At 46.1% G+C, this 19,652-nt stretch overlaps 1 protein-coding gene and 1 long non-coding RNA gene across 2 annotated transcripts in view; one reads left to right on the top strand and one right to left on the bottom strand.

Annotated features, from left to right (window-relative positions):
* LOC105012419 (E3 ubiquitin-protein ligase TRIM71) overlaps positions 1-19,652 on the bottom strand; it is a 29,205-nt gene that overhangs the window by 7,330 nt on the left and 2,223 nt on the right. The window contains exons 2-6 of the mRNA XM_010873245.4: positions 9,157-9,324; positions 3,885-4,019; positions 913-1,017; positions 593-730; positions 49-384 (exon numbers count right to left, since the gene is read on the bottom strand). Coding sequence (XP_010871547.2) covers positions 49-384; positions 593-730; positions 913-1,017; positions 3,885-4,019; positions 9,157-9,324 — 882 coding nt within the window. The remainder of the gene's footprint in view (positions 1-48; positions 385-592; positions 731-912; positions 1,018-3,884; positions 4,020-9,156; positions 9,325-19,652) is intronic.
* On the top strand, positions 11,952-19,409 carry LOC105012418. Its single transcript, XR_828156.4, has 4 exons — positions 11,952-12,651; positions 13,075-13,224; positions 18,555-18,649; positions 18,764-19,409. It is a non-coding gene; the product is annotated as an uncharacterized LOC105012418 (long non-coding RNA).

Raw genomic sequence — 19,652 nt, 5'->3', positions numbered from 1 at the left:
GTAGCGACGTTTCACTGAATGGTTCGTTTTAGGTTCATTTGGATTTACCTTGAATGGGCTGCCCATGATGTGCTGGTTACAGACCAGGACTGACACCAGGTGTTCACCTTCAGCCTTGGGCAGGTAGCTGACTTTGTATGACCCGTTCTGGTGATCACACACCTCCGCCGCTGCCAGGTTACCGTCCACTGCTGCCATCACCACCGCGGACACGGCATCGCCGCCTGAGAGGCGGGGTTCCCCGTCATGATCGTAGCCAATCACGGTGAACGAGGCGGGCTTGCCACGGAGCGCCGTCTTGAGGCCCTCGCCATGTGCCTTGGTGACGGGAGCAAAGGCCCCGCTACTTATCAGCCCCATGGACTGGATGGCAATGTAGAGGGCCTGGTGGGGACAGCAACAGAATGGGAATATTACAAAACTATATGGCATTATTTATATGTCAAGGACAAGGGACTACAGTGGATATAGAAAAACAACAAACATGAAATTGGCAAGCAAGTCGATGACTCCATTCCTCCAAAGACATTACAGCTTTGGCAAAGGACTTATGCAGTCCCAAAGTGCACAAAATACCCAGGGCCTTATTTACCTGGTCTGGAGGCGTGAACATGAAGCGATCATCCTCCTGAGGCTGCAGCAGGCCTCTCAGAGACTTGAGCTCCTGCACCTGGGTCAGCATGCGCTCCCGGGCCAGCAGCACGTCCAGATGACGACCCTCATCCAGCACCTGTTATAAAGGGAGAAGAGATACAGTGATCCAGCAGGACTTTCAACACAGTACTTATGAACCGGGCTGGTGCTGTTGCCCTGTGCAGAGGGCTCTCTCCTACCCCACACCCCTCCCGTCTCCTAACCCACACCCCACCCCTCTCCTCTTCTCTCCTACCGCAGACCCCTCTCCTACCATACCTGAGTGACAGCTGCGATGGTGCTGTCCAGCTTGGTCAGGTTCTGGTGAAGTTTCTCTACCTGCAGGTACAAGGACTTTGCTTTCAGCTGGCGGATCTTCTCAACCTGGGAGAAGGGGATGTTTGTTAAATGGTAAAGATTTGCACCAAATTACTGATTGTAAATCACTGGCTACCTCTTATACCAGTTGTTTTCCAGTCACAGATTAAGCCAAGTCCTAGAATATTTTTTTTTTGTCATAGTCTCCAGGTATAATCTTCGACTGCAAAACTGCCCCATAATGTCCAATGGGAAACATAGCAGGCAATTACATTTTTTGTATTATAAAAAAAACTCAAATGATCAAATCCGGGTAGTTTTTCATTATTTGTAAATTTGCAGTGTACCAACTATTTGTATAGTAACTAATAATGTCGGGACCATCACTGACCAAAATCATCCCACTGCTAAACCTTATTTCCTGTAGACACAGTGGCAGCAATGACCAAATGAAAAGAAGGTATTACAGCACTAACATGAGTATTCACTAAGCAACTGATGTACACGTTTACACTGTTTTTCAATCTTGCAAGGAGTCTTTGATAATCTTAATGAAACTCGGATAGTGTTAACAGGCCACTAAGTTAAAAAAGTACACCAGCCAGTATGATTTCAAGTTCAATACAGCCTTTTAGCAGAAACAGAGAGGGACCTAAAAGAGACAGTCTAAGTTCGAACCTGGTTTGAGAAAGTGTTGTTGTCTTCAGAGAAAATCTGTTACACCTTAAGACAACCGCCTTTGTTTGTGTGACACAACATACAACCCCCAAAAACCAAAGCGAACAATAACGTTAAAACCTTGAAATCCAACACTACTGTTGTTTGCTCCTTGGGGTTTTAACGCCGGGTGTCTCTGTAAAGCACTTTGTGACAACTGCTGTTGTAAAAAGGGCTTTATAAATAAATTTGATTGATTGATTGATTGTTTCCACCCCCTCCCATAATATATGCACAAACCGTTAGGCTAGCGAGCATATGGCAGCCTTAAAGCTAAGCTACAGAAAGAAACCATCCTCCACATGTACTCCTAAGGTATATTCCCTTACTCACACCCTCTTTCACATATACATTTCAAAGAGAGGGACTGAGGGGCGCAGAGAAGTGTGTGTCGGAGAGGGGGGAGGGGCCATCCTGTAATTACTTTATCAGGAGGGGAAAGTAAAGCTGTGTTCTGTGGGTGTATAAGACAGTAAGTGAAAACCTTCTGTGTGACCTTATGACTTCACCCACCAAACGCGCGCACACTCGCGCACACTCGCGCACACTCGCGCACACTCGCGCACACTCGCGCACACTCGCGCACACTCGCGCACACTCGCGCACACTCGCGCACACTCGCGCACACTCGCGCACACAGCTTGCAGCTGTGAAATGGAAATTAGACTCGATTTTATGTTGTTGGTGGAAGAATAGGAGTACGGGTGGTTTTAATGGGAGACGACAGCCGATCTGGCTAACGCTATGAATCTACACCTCACAGATCAAAACATCTGGGGACGTGCGTGTGCGTGTGTGTGTGTGTACACACACAGAGACAGTCTCCACAGTGACAAAATCCGTGACAAAATCTAACTCTTTGATTCGAGCTGTCCTGGAAGTTGAATAAGACCTTGTTGTGTACTTGTCAGCGACCACGCCGTTCTCTGTGTGACGAGTGCTGATGCTGTTGATAGTAGAAATGTTTTGGTGACAGTGTGAGATCGTTTCTGGTTGCTTCCCAACGACAATTTATTTTTGATTCTGTTCATGAAGCTGGAAAGACTAACCAAACCAGACTTCATACATGAACATTTCTTCCACTCCAAAATACAGAGGGAAAAATCCTCTGTGGGAGGTGACTTGAGATAACCAACATTTTCATCCATTTATACTATATAAAAATTTTTAACTAATCGCTCAGACGCAAATCTTATCAGGTCTCACTCATCTAAATAAAACTATTGTAGCATTAAAAACGCTCTACTCTGCGTTTATACGGGCAGTCCAGTATTGATGCTCATTTGTTTTTTAGAATCTGATGTGATTGGTGATTAAAAGAGTAGAAGATATCAGAACTGAACCGCCTATTCTGATACTTACCACATCTTCAGAGTCAGAGCCAGGAAATACTGGGTAATACTGACCATGTTTGCCACTGAATATTTAATGGGTCCTGTTTCGCACGGCACGTAAGCCAGGTGAGCAGAGTTTCCGAAACACTGGTTAGGACATAAGACTTATGGACTGTTTTACTACCCAAACATTACTCTCATTCAAAATCCTATTTCCCATTACCCTAAAAGAAAACTCAAATTAACCTTAATATCCCTAATAATTGTATAAATGTAATGCACACATTAAGTTGACCACCACAACTAAACCTGATAAGACATTGCATTAAAAAAATTACAACATTTGTATACCTTGATTACATTTATATTGTTACTTGATTGACTGATAAATTTTTTTTTTTAAAGAAAACCTAAATCAAAAATAATGCAGAGAAATCCCGTGTGTGCCCCCCCTGTTGCTGAACTCTGGAATAAGCATGAGTGAAGTCACAAGTTGTGTGGGCTGGCAGCGGGAATCGGGTCAGGGTTCCTGGCGCCACAAGATCATTGATTTGAATGCGTCGGCCAACACGAGTGTGAAGTAAAAACAAAAAAAAACAGCGTTCTGCGTCCTCCCTTTGCAGAGGCATACAGGAAATATGTAGAGGCGTGCATGCAGACAAGGAGAACCCAGCACGTGTGTCAATACAGCCCACTTCACTGAATATCTACTCTAACAACACACCACAATACACTCTAGAAACAACAACAACCAATCAGTCAAACGGCGAACGAAACCTCTGTCAGATCAGCCCTCTAACCATTTAAACAGACACGGAGAACAGCGAGAGACGGAACATCAAGGGGGAAGATGAATGCACACACAAAGATCTTAATATTTACCTTCCAGAGTAGCTGACACTCTCTCTCCTCCAGGGCTTTTTTGTGTCTGAGGACGATGTTCTTAACCTCAGTCTGCACCACCTTGGCCTTGATCTCCACCTGCTCCGCTATGGCCTGGGCCTTCTCCATACTCAGCTGGAAGGGACGGGACAGCGTGGGGTTAGTCGTGACGCTGGGCGTACAGGGTCACGCCGGGGTTGAACACATCATACAACGCCACCAGACTCTCCCCCGTTCTTATATAAACAGAAACGGACAAGGTCGGCGAGACCACAATCCAACACTTCATTTACTCAGCTACAGCACAGGAAACCGCGTATAACGGGACAGTGGAACACAGTCATAACACGCCCTGGGCGGTCGGCTGCCTATTCTGCACAGATCTGCCACATCGCTCTGGAAGCAAGAAGTGGCTAGGAAATGCGTCTAAAAGGGGCACTCCGGTTGAAATGTCCATGATTTAACTGTGTTTTAAGGCTATGAAAGTGGTTGTTAACAAAACACTGGAGTGGAACAACATGACACTTTGGAATGTGATGGGACTAAGTTATATTCCAATGTTACACGGGGTTAGAAAGAAGGGGAAAAAAAGGTTAAAAAATGTATACAGCCACTGCAGACTATGTGACAGATCATCACCCTCATGTGACCTGGCACCTGCTCCGTTAAGACAAACTAAAATACAGGAAGTAGACACAGGATATCTAGGGGGCAGAAATAGCCCATAAGCACACACACAACGAAACATGACACTACATCTCTATCAACATTTGGGTGAGGTCCCAACTCTTCACTTTGCTCATCTTACTCAAAATGAGTGGTGGCATTTCAACTTTAGGCGTAAGCCAATAGGAGGTGGTGGCTGTTCACTTTGACCTCAATGCTGTTCTAATGTGGGCAGAAAATGCAGTGGCTAACCAACACAAAAAATAGATGCGTAAAAGTCATTTTTCTACCAAAGGCACACAAAAAAGTATTGTCAGGATCTTTACATTCCACTATACCACCATTGAGGAAATAAATTGAGGAAAAATGCAACAAAAAAAAATGTGTGTAAAAAGAGCAGGAGAAACATCAACCGTCAATTGAATCTAATGGAAAACATACTACGCTTCAAAGTCGTAAAGCGTGGAATTCATTTCTAAACACACCAGATTCTAGATGACTGGTATCCATTTGGCATTTCTTGGCCCCCTCTCTCTGTTCTTTCCCTCTCTTCCCCCTCCTTTGTTTATCAGCCTTTTTCTCCTACACTCTCGCCTTCATACTGGGTGGGTGGGGGGTGGGGGGGGGGGGGGGGGGGGTCAGGGGTGATTTAGACCTCACAGTGCCAGGGAGAGGAGCTCCTTTGTGACATCACCCAGAGAGCGCAGGTCACAGGTCACTCAAATCCCCCTGAGGTCATTGATCCCCAACCCATGGCTAAAGATAAACCCCCTGGGGAACAAAGCCTGGCAGCAGGGTCCTTTCTTCTACCACCGGCCATTTGGGAACGGCAGCTAAAGGGTGGGACAGGAGGACCCGGGGGGCTTTACCAATACTGTACAGAGAGCAGGGCAGAGAGAAAGAAGGGTGACAGAGAGGGGGAGCGGTAGAAAGCAACAGGAGAGAATTGCAGGCTCAAATGTGAAAATCAAATTACATTTGATCAATCCATCGGGATACGCAATATGGTGCGTTTGACCTTTGGAGCGTTGCTGTGGTGCGTTTGACCTTTGGAGCGTTGCTGTGGTGCGTGGCGGTCCCTGGCCAACACAGAGGCAGCTTGGGATACAGAAGAGTTCAAAGTGGCCAATCAGAATGCGGCTTGTGCAGGGTTTGGTCAACGACCAAGTCACGTTCAGGGTTGGAGTTTGAGGTCAGGGGAGATAATGGGTGTGGAGTATGGTGGAAATATCCAGCTCCTGGGTGTGTGTGTGTGTGTGTCAGGACAGCGACTAGGCTGCTGTGGCTATACTAGAGCACTGACACGGGTTATACAAACACTCCTTCAAGAACCGAGGTTCCCAACATTGCTCAACCTTCCAGGGAGGTTATATAACTTCACACCTCCTGGTAACTCTGGTTTACAAGTGCTGCAACAAAGCATCCCTTTGAGGAACTTGCCTTCAGTACTAATCTGAACGGTTCAGAGCACATGAACACAACTCCGGACTCCCCAGTGGACATTCAAAGAAGGACTAGGAAAGAGTGTCTGCTAATTTCTTCTACGTATGTCACCACAACCATGTTTTGAACAGTTAACCCAGGGATACGACCAAACCTTTGATTCCCAATTCCAGCTGCTTGTCATTCAGGACATGGAGGTAATGGAAGCCATAGGTCTCAAAACCATGAATTAATAGATACAGTATTCTCTAACGTTATTAGTAACACATACCCCCCCCCCCCCCCTCCCGATCTAAACTGTCCTCGGCTCTTCTTTGACCCCCCCTCATCTCTCACCTCCCCCTCTCCTCTCCTCCCTTCCTATCTCACCGCCCCCCTCCCTTCCTCTCCCCTCCTCTCACCTCCCCCCTCTCTTCCCTTACTCCTCCTCTCTCACCACCCCCTCGCTTCCCCCTCCCTCCCCCCTCTTCCCTTACTCCTCCTCTCTCACCGCCCCCCTCTCTTCCTCCCTCCTCCTCCCACCTCCCCCCTCTTCCCTTACTCTCTTTCACATGCGTAATTTCCTCTAGTGACCACAGCTGGAGACAAAGCAGAGTCAGAAAATCCATTCTAAAATAATTTACATATAGAGCCGGGGTGTGTGTGGGTGCGTGTGTGTGTGTGTGTGTGTGTATTCCCCAAATAAAATGTTCTACATTTCTCTTTCATCATATTTCAGACATGTTTTTGATTTTTTAAGAAGTCACACTTTCTAATGGTTTTAAATCATGACAATGCTTATAAAAAAATTATTTAAAAAAACGTTATATTTTGGGTGCAGATGACAGAAGCAAGGCTGATGCAGAGTTAGCAAAGCAAAATGGCCAAAAGATTGATGATCTAAATTAGCCATGTCACAGGTAAGAATAGGCAACCTTTATTTCTGTGCCTCTGGTAACATGATCTAGTGTTGTGGCACCACCACATCACAACAGTCCAAAATAAATACAATTTAAAACAACAGATCAGTAAATTGTTGACATTCTTTGATGAGTACGTCAGGTATGCCACTTATTATCGACCTACAATGTTCTGTGCGTCAATGATCAGTATTATTTTATGTTCGAAAATGTATTGAAAAGCCAGTGATAGTTTCTTCATAAGAAACAAAAGATGGTGCCAGGCAGACCAGCATACATAGTCAAATATCTTCCGCCAAAGCTAGCTAAATGTTTTTGCTAAGTCAGCAGCCTTGCCAACATCGTTCTGAGTCACCATTAATTTAGCAGTAGGTCTACAAAGTTAATCTTGATGAATAAGGCAAAGCAAGCAGTTTGCCAAGCCGATGTAGATATAGAAAGCTGGTGTTATTAGCTAGCCTATTTTGGCGTTAACTATTTACCAGCCAGCTATGCTTTTTGGCACCAAGTGTGTGTGAAATAATTTTACAGTACATGGTCTGTCCACCAAGGCTAATGACATAACAGTGGATTTTCCCCCATCCAGAGAAAATAAGCCAGATAGCCACCATCTTACCCCAGATGCCCCTAGTCCTACCCGGATCCCCATCGCCCCAGGCCACCCTAGTCCTACCCGGATCCCCATCAGCCCAGGCCACCCTAGTCCTACCTGGATCCCCATCGCCCCAGGCCACCCTAGTCCTACCCGGATCCCCATCGCCCCAGGCCACCCTAGTCCTACCCAGGTCCCCATCGCCCCAGGCCACCCTAGACCTACCCGGATCCCCATCAGCCCAGGCCACCCTAGTCCTACCCGGGTCCCCATCGCCCCAGGCCACCCTAGTCCTACCCGGGTCCCCATCGCCCCAGGCCACCCTAGTCCTACCCGGATCCCCATCGCCCCAGGCCACCCTAGTCCTACCCGGATCCCCATCGCCCCAGGCCACCCTAGTCCTACCCGGATCCCCATCGCCCCAGGCCACCCTAGTCCTACCCGGATCCCCATCGCCCCAGGCCACCCTAGTCCTACCCGGATCCCCATCGCCCCAGGCCACCCTAGTCCTACCCGGATCCCCATCGCCCCAGGCCACCCTAGTCCTACCCGGATCCCCATCGCCCCAGGCCACCCTAGTCCTACCCGGATCCCCATCGCCCCAGGCCACCCTAGTCCTACCCGGATCCCCATCGCCCCAGGCCACCCTAGTCCTACCCGGATCCCCATCGCCCCAGGCCACCCTAGTCCTACCCGGATCCCCATCGCCCCGGGCCACCCTAGTCCTACCCGGATCCCCATCGCCCCGGGCCACCCTAGTCCTACCCGGATCCCCATCGCCCCGGGCCACCCTAGTCCTACCCAGGTCCCCATCGCCCCAGGCCACCCTAGTCCAACCCATGTCCACACCACCCCATGTCCACACTTGGCCAGCTGGCTACCTCTAAACCCAGGCTTCAGATAGAACTAGACAGAAGTGGTTTGAAATACCATAGTATTAACCACAATGTTGTGAGAAACCAATAAAAAAAACATTTCTTAGAAATTTCTTTTGACAGATTTGTTCATTACAAAATAAAATTAACAGACTTCACATTTTGAATTTTGACAAAGAATTCAATAATCCTGTTCAGAACCATCCAGAGTAAGACGCGCTGTCCTGTATACAACATAAATTCTATGATTAAAAACATTTAAATTTGTAATTTGTACGGTTTATTTTTTAATCTTCAAGATTTCATTTTTCAAAATGGAGTGAATGCTCCTAACTTACAGCATTTCACTCACGCTACCGACAATTGACAACAGGGATGGGTTCCCCTCCCTGTCGCACGAAAAGATTATCAGTCAAAACTAGGGCCGCACGATATATCGTTTTAGCATCGACATTGCGATGTACGCATCCGCAATAGTCACATCGCAGAATGTGCAATTTAGTAAGGTTTGTTGCTGCACTTAGTTGACATGCTGGCTCTGCTTGCGCGTGATGAAATGATGAGCGAGGAACAGGCAAAAAAAAGACTGAAACGGAGAATTTGGTTGCAAAATGAAATGCACAACTGGCTACAACCCCCGAAACTCAGTGCGGTGAGCTTTCTGGCGCCAACACAACGGCCTTAGCCGTCACCCAATCCAAATTAACCATTCCTAACCCACCGGTTTCCGAGAGCCAGGAGTCGGCGAGTTCGGCGAGTCCGAAATACGACGGACACTTCCGCTGTGGCACACTCACCTGTACGGCCTGTCTTCCTTGCTGCGCGTCGGCCAGTAGCTGGATGGTGATGGCTCTGGAGTCTTGGACGGCGTCCTGTAGATACACGAAGCTGTGGCCCATGTGTCTACCCACGCTACACTCCCGACAGATGGGCACAGAGCAGGTCTCACAGAAAAACAGGAACACCTACGCCGGAGACAGAGAGCAAACACGAAATCACGGTCAACAGACTTTATGGAGCATGCGATGGCTAAACCTACATCTGTATGTTGTCTTGCGTATTAAGTAGACCCTGTTAAGCATTCAGAGTGACGCGGACCGGACGATATCAGGTTGGTTCACTCTTGACTATGTGAGGTGTTGACATTTAAATGCGGCAGTGCGTGTGGGATTGAACACATCTCCTGGCCCCTCTGTAGGCACACAGGGGATGGGACGGGGCTTTCTGGATCAATACAGCAATCAGAGGGCTTAGTGCACACTACACACACACACACACACACACACACACACACACACTACACACACACACGCCCTGGATCAGAGAAACTCGTTTCTCAACAACTGATCATAACAAAATTGCCCTGAAAACAGCGACGCACAGAATCCCATTTAAAATAAGAAGCAACGCTGACTCACTGACGGAGTCACTCAACGGTTAGAGCAGCCGAAACCTAAGAGACAAATGGAATATGCTCTAGTGACAAATCCCAGGGCAACAGGGATCAATGTTGTCCAATGGGCGTCAGGCTGGGGCATGGGGGGAGGGAACAGCAATCAGTCCATCAATAATTGCTCCGGTCCCAGGGGGAGACATCATATAATGACGCACGTCCGCGGCTATCCTTTATGCTGCTCCCCTCTCTTTTATTTTCTCCTCTACTCACCCCCTCCCTCACTTCTCCTCCAACCTATCGGCACCTCCTCCCCCCCCCCCCCCCTGCTTCCTTAACCCCTTCCAAATTCCAAGGGGAGGTCCAGACAAAGGGATGGAATGCAGCTGCCTTGGGTGGAGGAGGGGGTGGATGGGCTCTGACAGGAGGGACAGCTTTCAAATATTCCTGATAATCACAAGCTTAAACGCATCCACTTTTCACTTGGGTTGGGTTTGACAGATGAGACTCAGCGAAACAACTATTTGGATGCGTCAATACAGACAATGCATTTCATAAAAATCTCAGCACTGAGAAATTATTTAACCATATATAAAAGATAACTTAGCACTGCACTATAATTCACAAAATTATTCTAATTCATTTTTATAAGACTATTAGACTAGAATATGTTATGTAAAGCGCGGCTGAGATATTGAGATGAAATCACATCACCAACATGGTGTATTCTAGGACTACTAAACTTGAGGAGAAGAGACAGACAGGCAGGCAGAAGAGGAGCTATAATTGTGATAACAGTGGTGTCATTGTTTTCACAGAAAATGTATGGGTTACATGGCCAGTTATGAAGGCAATGTTGCCACCACTATCATGTGTTAACGCAAAAATGAAACCTTAAGCTAGTCAAACATACGATACACACGCACACATGCCGGAGGTTTTCTGTGGATGACATAACAGTTGGCGTTGGAATGGAGTCAATATTATTGACTAACTTACAAAGGATTCTGGAGCAGAAGGAATAGATTCCCCATTCATAAGGCCTCCGAGAATACGTTACGCACATACACACATACACACCTTCCACAAATTCTCTGAGCAAGCCACGAGCCTGTGTGACAACACAACAGAACACACACCCACAACCTGAAAACAAACACGCAGAAAGCACAAGACACAGAAACGTGAAAAACAAGAGGTGTGCTACCAAGGTAACAAAGTTGTAAATTCCACACAGATCATTCTAGAACCAGCGGAGGCCTTCAGGGAAGAATTATTAACCAGCAAAATCACGCGCATGCACACGACCCCAGTCCAGGCCTCAACACGGTCACCGTCAGTCACTAGCCAGTATGACTGCATTATGCAGGCTTTATAAACATTTATGACCCTGCTATGCAGGCCGGATGACCCTCGAACCATAAAGTCATAAAGTCAAGAGTGGTTTCTGTTCTCAGCACTTTGTTCAGCCTTTCAGACGCCATAAATCTGAGCGTGTCAGAAAAAGAAGCAAGACAGGCACTGGTGAGCGGCGGTACAACTCAAAGGCGAGAACGACACATTTGACTGTCTGTATGCAAACACACACACACGCGTTAAAAAGAGACAAACGTTCACCCACACACACACACACACACACACACACAATCAGACAAACGAAGGAAAACATGAATGGTGTGTGACATGTGGTGCAGACTGGGAGGGATGGATGACACACACACACACACACACACAGTGAAATAGAGCTACATGGAGGTCAGTTATTGTATTTCATTAGTGGACCGGACATTACTGCTCCACCTCCCAGATGCACAGGAAGCCTTGTCCCCTGTTCAGTCGCATAGATTTGATTATAAAGTTAGCCTGTGTGACTTTTACTAAAGAACAGTGCCCCTCTTCAGACATTTTTTTTTTTTTTTACATTAAAGCTGTGTGTTTCTTTGCAAACTATCGCTGAGATAAAATGAATATCAATCCCATGGCTACCTGACGCCTATTGAGTGCAAACAGCGCGTTCTTTCTTTACTGGCACATCAAAACCATATACAGCCTACTCCGGTTGTAAAGTGGGGCCACTTAATGTAAGAGTGTAAGCTGTATTATTCCCATGACTGCAGTTTGAGCAACAGTCGTACATTTGAGCTCATTACAATACATATTTCGCCTTCATGCACACAGTAAATGGAGAGTGAGTGAGAGTGGCGCACTCACACAGCAGCTGAAAGCCAAACAAGGACAGGAGCTCCCATGGTTGTCTTTTTGGTGGAATGCACATTAGCCGTTTGAATTCCTCAGGAGAGCAAAAAAAGCTAATTCAAAACTGTGACTAAGCAAAACCACTGCTAATTATTCAAAAGAAAAAATGTACTGCTGCCATAACGACCACCAAAGGAGATCGTTGTTGTACTGCCAAGTCAAAGGTCACAAATTTGACTCGGAAATTCCATAAAAGTTAGCACAGTGGCTATCTGTCTGGTAAACAATGCAATAAGGTTAACACTGTCGCAAGTTAGCTGGAAAACAAAGCTAATGGTTAGAAGCATGGTGGCCATAGCCTTCTAGTAAACAAATACAAAAAGGCTAGCAAAAGAATTGTGGTGGTAGTTAAGAGCAAAGTTCACATTCCTGGCAGCCGAAGGGATACGGGGGAGGGGGACCGCAAAGCCAGTAACATCACGCCATGGCGTCATGAAATCCAACCAGCCTCGGGGAACAACAATAAAGAGACATATCTGTGGAACAACCATGACTGCTTCACGGAGTCTTTTTCTATGGTCACCAGATCTGAAACAGACCCCGATAGCACAGCCATTTCTATGGCCTGAATGACTGAGCTTGAAAAAACAACTGACTATAGAAGGACATCATCCAAGGTGAACTACAAACTTTCTCAGAAGGGGTAAGAATGCTTTAAAAATATGCCTTTCATACTCGGGGCAATGTCCGACTAATCATCAATGCTTCCAATTCTACGTACACCGGACATAAATAAATAAAAAGGCTGTTAACCTTTATTTCACTGAGCTACAAATCACTATGTATCCTCAGTAATGGTTGTAAAACAATGGTAAAGAGGCAAACACCGGTATCAGGTGTGTGTGTGTGAGAATTGTTCTCTGCACTTTTGCATTCATTAAAGCATCCCATTGCACATATATTCATTAAAACATCCCTAATTGGAGAGGAAAACAGCCACTACGGTTTAACACCCAACCACCCACACCACCATATTTTTCACACTGATATGTGCAGACCACAGCTGTATATGAGGCTGTTGATAAGAGGATAATGAACTGTATACATTGTATAATTGATACTGTAGGCCACGCACACCCAAGATGGTAGAAAAAAAAAGAGAAAAACAGAGGAAACAAGAGCACATGGGCCCCCCCCATCAATCCAGACATTCTACAACTCCTGCCCTTGTCTCTTGTCCCACCTCCATCACCCTTCCCTTCCTCCACCCATAATGGTAGGTCCGGTTGGCTCGCTGCCAAACACACACACACACACACACACACACACACACACACACACACACACACACACAGGTTCAGATACTATGGAGAGGGCGGTGGTCAGCTAAGAGCCGCATGATTGGCCCGCTCCACGATAGAGCCACGTGATTGGCCCGCCCCCTAACAGAGAAAGGAAACAAAACAACAGTCCACTGGCCTCTTAGCCGGGGCGGCACGTGATGGAGAGGTGTTGACGGGGAGAGAACGGGAGAAGACGGAGAAGGAAATATGAGAAAGAGAAAAAAAACTAAACGCGATTGGAGAAAGAGAGAACAGGAGGAACATATGGAGATGGGAGAACTCCAACTCCAATGGACAAGAGCGGACACAAACTGAGCCGGTGACTGCCTCTGATGTGGTCATTCCAGACCCCCGTGTGGATGAGGAGGCGTCTGGAATCCATAATGGAACACGTCATCCAGCATCCAGGAAATGACTCCTTGAGATCAGGCAGATGCAGCTACAGCAGCCCTGGAACAGCAGGAGAACTGTTCTGGACTGGCCTCAGACTGCAGGGGAACCGCGCTGTTCTGGACTGGCCTAAGACTGCGGGGGAACCTCACTGTTCTGGACTGACCTAAGACTGCGGGGGAACCTCACTGTTCTGGACTGTGCTGTGCCTCTCATGTATCAGAATGCTGCAATTTGTAAAAACATGCTCACCTTTGCTATTAAGGCAAAGTTCAAAGGTTCTAACAAAACAACACAATCGCTCTGGTACCATTCTGCATTTTACCGGCTGATTTAAATGCAATGGAGTGTGTAGCCCATGATTTAAATGTTCACACAAGAACCTGACCATTGCAGGACATGACTGCCTCCTCAACGGGATAGCCAGGAAAGATCGACAGGTACTTTCACCAACAGCACGGATCCATAAACATTTATGAGTATGAGGAAGTTAGTTTAATGCTTGTGAGGAAGTGCTCCCCAGCGCACCAAATATGCAAGTTGCCCGTTACACGGAAAACACAAGTGACAAGCTGAATATGTCGCAGTCCCTCATTATGCACAGGTTTGCAATACTCGACATGAAACGACGGCAAAGCAGTACTGCTCAACAGCCTTGCTGTCCGGACGCATACAAGCACCTTTGGAAAGCTTGAATCCTGTTTGAATGTCACTCTGATTTGCGGACACCAAGTGTTTGAAACGTGTGTGAAAGAGAGAGTCGTTAACGGAAAAGACAGAAAAAGTTGTGTTGTCAACGTGTACCGCAGAGAACATAAGATATGTCTTCCTCTCTATCCATTAACTCAATACAGCAGATAGATCAACATCAAAGTGGCCTTGCCGCCCCAGGAGTGGACACACACACACACACACACAGGAAACATTGAGGCAGTTCTCAAATTGTGAGGCACATGTTGTGAATTAAGACCCTGGAAGTCCGACTTCAACATAATCTAACTGCGCTGGCCGCTCAAACCCCCCCCCCCCCCCCCCCCCACACACACACACACACACACACACACACACACACAGACACACACACACACTGACACACAGATCTTCAGAGGATAAGTGCCCACAGATGGGAGATGCACAAAGAAAAAGAAACTCTTGAAACTTTAATGTCTGCCCTCCAAACCCACACGCACACAGACACACTACGTTCATAGCATACCACCAAAAGGTAATAGTGCAGCTATGCGCCCGGGGCGTGTCAAACTCAGGTCAGACAGAATGGAATATTCCAGAAGACGTCTTGAGAATCAACAGCTCCTCCGTCACCTTCAGATGAGTGAATAATAGCTATTGTCTTCAAAATACTCCTGATGAGAAACACAGAGTCAAATCCCAGATGTGTGTGTGTGTGTGTGTGTGTGTCTGTAAAAACTTGAGGACCAATTTCAGTTACAGCAATACCTTTGCTCTAGTATCGTTCTCAGCCCTGGATCAAGTTTCCTTCTACAGCCTCACAGACGGACTGAATGACTATGGTCAGATTAGACTATGATTGTGTTCTAGGAAAACGAACCCAAAGCCAATTGTTCCTGTGGGGAATCATTTCAGTGTGACACCAGTAGAGTCACTGTGGGAGGCCAAATAGGTGCCCTGCAAACCTGCTGGGCACATTGAACACAATGGCGAGTTGCTCGAATGCCTTTTTAGGGGCAATACAGTTAAAACAATTGTCCTCATTGTTTGACGACGGTTAATGATAACAATAATAAATAATGGTTATATACATGGATGCAGACAACTCCTTAAAGATTGTACCACACAGAGTCACTATGAGGCTTTCCTCAGATATTTCTCCCGAAGTAACGGAGAAAGGTTGTCTGTCCTGCGGCTTCCCACTCAGACCCCACAGTGATGAGCAGACATCTTTGTCTAGTCCAAGACGGTCTAAACAGAACGAGTGAGCTGTAATGTGCCCATCCAAAATCCACGGCAAACGTAGGCACGAGACAAAAAAAAAAAGCAGTCTTAATGAAGTCTATTTATTAGGGACCGTGTCCGACCGATATTGAGACGACGCAAAGACGGCAGGCTACGTCACGTTGATTAGATACACGGCAAAGATGGAAACCTGGAGGTAGGATGTTCAACTGCACATACGTGACACAATTGCATGGATGGTTAAGGAAAGCAGCAACAAATAGCACAGGTATGATCAGTTACGCTGAATTTTCACCACACATTATTTGTTTTAATTTAATAATTATGGGAATTATGTTTCCAGCCCGCTGACAAGTTGCTTAAAAAAAAAATATATATACATTTGTGTATTTTTTTTTTTTAAACATGTGGGAAATTAATTTCCTCTCTTGCGCAGTAATAGACCAATGAGTGTTCATCAGGGGGTAAAGCTGGCTATGGGAAATAAATGACAAAAAACACAGGGTTATTTTTTTATATGAATAAAATCACTGATTTAATAGACCCACTGACACCATAGAGTGTTTCACAAACGGTGGCCGAACATTCGTACAGCTCGACCAATAGCAGTACGCACAGCTAGCTCAACCACTAGCAGGGGCAGAACAGGCCTGTGGAGACGTGAAGGGGGACGCGAGTGTGAAAGAGCTACAATGAGAGGGACAAGTGTGTTGTTGTGGAAATGGCTGTTAGACTGAATTACAATGCAAAGAAACACCCCTTCAATAAAACAATAGGCTCATGTGTAAAACACCCGCGGGCCCGAAGGGGGGAGGAGAGAGGCATGAAACCAATTAAAGTATTTGGCCTGATCCATGGGCAAGTCCCTCCCTCCCCCAGCAAGCACTCAACAGCTAAAAAAAGACCAAGACAAGTGAGTTTTCGGGTGCCGAAAATAAAGACAATGAATCCGATTCACCGGATAAGCATATTATCCTCCCTCAGAGAGCTGCGTATTATTATTTTATGTAATCCAATTTTCCATCACTATTGCTTACACAGTATTATTGAAGCCACACGTGTGTGTGTATGTGTGTGTGTGTGTGTGTATGTGTGTATACATCTGACTCACTATTAGGCTCTCGAGGTAGTAAATTAGAGAAATGTGCCTTATTGGATTGCATAGGTGAATCTGAAACGACTAGACCCTGATTTTCACATCAGAAATCAGCGGCAGAATTGATTGACGGACCACCATGTCAAAATGGCTACTATTGCTATATAGCTAATAAGGACAGATCACATCAATATGACTAGTCCACAAGCTAACTTTCAGGGAATAAACTACATCAAAATATTAGTTTAGTCACCTGCCATCCATAAGACAGACCTCCAGAAAGATAATCTCTGATGAAGCCATCAAGTAATATTTTCCTAGCTATGAAAAGCATGACACACTGAGTTATAACACTGAAGATGGAGCGAAATGTCCGCAGTTATTTTTGCATTAAAATACTCAAAAGGCAAAGTTATGGCTGCGCTTATGACATTTCAACCAAATATTTATATCACATCTCTTGAAAACACCACAAAGTCATCAATGGCTCCTTGCCATCCAGCAGGCAAATCAAACAAAGTGAGCAACCTAAATAATGTTTAAATAAAATTGGTAAACAATTAATGTGTGTAGTATGTGGCACTCAAACTCCCCCTCTTGTTACAATGTGAGTTGTAGATGGCTTTACTCCCTAGAGCAGCAGTAGGCGGCTTTACTCCCTAGAGCAGCAGTAGGCGGCCTTACTCCCTAGAGCAGCAGTAGGCGGCCTTACTCCCTAGAGCAGCAGTAGGCGGCTTTACTCCCTAGAGCAGCAGTAGGCGGCTTTACTCCCTAGAGCAGCAGTAGGCGGCTTTACTCCCTAGAGCAGCAGTAGGCGGCTTTACTCCCTAGAGCAGCAGTAGGCGGCTTTACTCCCTAGAGCAGCAGTAGGCGGCTTTACTCCCTAGAGCAGCAGTAGGCGGCTTTACTCCCTAGAGCAGCAGTAGGCGGCTTTACTCCCTAGATGAGTAGTAGATGGCTTTACTCTCAAGCATGGTGCGTGTCTCATTTTGGATTCTGGACACACAGCATTCCCGACACTCCCATAACATCCCCCACTCTTCAGCCCAAGACTTCCAAGGTCTGTTACGAGTGTGTGTGTGCGCGCGTGCTCATGCGTGCATGTCTCTCTCTTACTCTAATACTTGAATTGCAATTCCAATTGAAATAAGGCAATATAATTTAATTAAATACAAATAATTTTATTAGGTGCAGTGTAAACAAATATATATATACACCCACACACACATCTTGGTACATCTGCACAAAACCTCTTACTATCCAGTTCTATAAAAATACCCAAAACACTGTTGAAATCTGAAATATGTCTATGATGAAAGGAAAACCACCTGTAAATTCTAAACACTTAAATGCGTTTGAAAAAGGGGGGAAATACTACAGTATCATATTTAAAACATTTAGAGTAAAAATAATCTGGTAAACATTTAAATAACATTTTATTATTTTATTTTACTTTATAAGTTTATCAGATGACCACTGATCAGTAATTTAAGCCGCTAAAGCATACAGCTCCAAGAATAATTAGGTTTACATGATATTCAACAGCAGATGCTTACAAAACCTCTGGATTGTGGCTTTAAAACACAAAACACAATACCTAAAGTAGGCCTGTTTATCAAGAAAATATAAAATGACTAATCTGAGCAGAAGGGTTAACCGATTAAGACAAATGCATCCAGAAAATAGTTCAATATTTTGGGTTCAAATTCAAACTATATATCCGATAGCGTGGTGCCAATTCCATTAGAATTTCAGCTAATGAGATGAATGGGAGTCAATGCTAACATCTTTGAATTGAGCCCAACTCTAGTTTCCAAACAACCTGCATTCCTTGTTTTACAGGCCCACCACCCCCACGAAATACCAACCAACACTCCAACCCCAACCTCTGCATCCCCCACCCAGTGTGAGGGTGCGCGTCTGTGTGTGGCCATCTGGTGAGTGTGGTTAATAGTGATCCAGAGCCCCCCCATTTCATTATTTTTAAATTGTCAGTACAATTCACTTGAATATGTAGAAGGGTCTCATCCGACCTAACTCTGTCAATCTAGGGGTACGGTAGGATGATGAACACTAAAACTAACCATCAGCTGGGAAGAAAATAGGAGAGGCAGAGACATGCTAGAGCACACGCACACACTGACCCGGCGACCCCCCAACCCCACCCCCCGAGTAAGACATTACTGGAAAACAGAGCTTTTTACTGGCAATGTGACTTGTGTGTGTGTGTGTGTGTGTGTGTCTCCCCCTTTCAGCAGCAGCCATCTTGTAAGACCTATAGTGAGTCAGTTCCATGAATATATATAATAAAAAACACATCATAGAATCTAAAAGGACATTGCTTTTGTTGATTATTTCAGTGACCATTACAGGAACCAAGTTTCGTTCGCACGTGATCCTGCTAGGTTGGCGTTTGCTCCGTTGTTCATACGCATTTATCATTTTTATTGGTGGCCCTCTCTTCCCTCAGCTAGGGGCTCTGTAGTCAGAGAAACATGTGGAGCTGGTGTGAGGGGCCTTGCTCTCAGGTCGGTGTGGTACAGATTAACCAGACATCGGTGGGTCTGTGCGTGTGTGTGTGTGTGTGCGCGCACGCATGCCAGAGTCTCCAGGGAAGTAGTGAAGAGCCACTGAGCTCGTCTTTGAACTCCAGTCCATATGGCCCCTTGGTAAGGCCCCGGTTTCTACAGGCTTACAGTAATACCATTAGGGTGTGTGTGTGTGTGTGTGTGTGTGGACCCTGTAAAGGGCTGTGTTTACAACACACATAACGCCATTATCGCGAGGCACCGCAGGGCACGGCTGACACTGGCTGGAATCACTCGACTAGCTGACACAAAACCGCTGGGCTAAAAACACACAGTACGTTCTTGTGCGCGCGTCGGGTGCTAATGTGATACGTCCTACACACACGCACGTAGCACGCGCAGCGTGGGACGT

The sequence above is a fragment of the Esox lucius genome, chromosome 10 (genome assembly GCF_011004845.1).
Source record: "Esox lucius isolate fEsoLuc1 chromosome 10, fEsoLuc1.pri, whole genome shotgun sequence".
Taxonomy (NCBI): Eukaryota; Metazoa; Chordata; class Actinopteri; order Esociformes; family Esocidae; genus Esox; species Esox lucius.
This window is presented reverse-complemented; position numbering and strand designations above follow the sequence as displayed.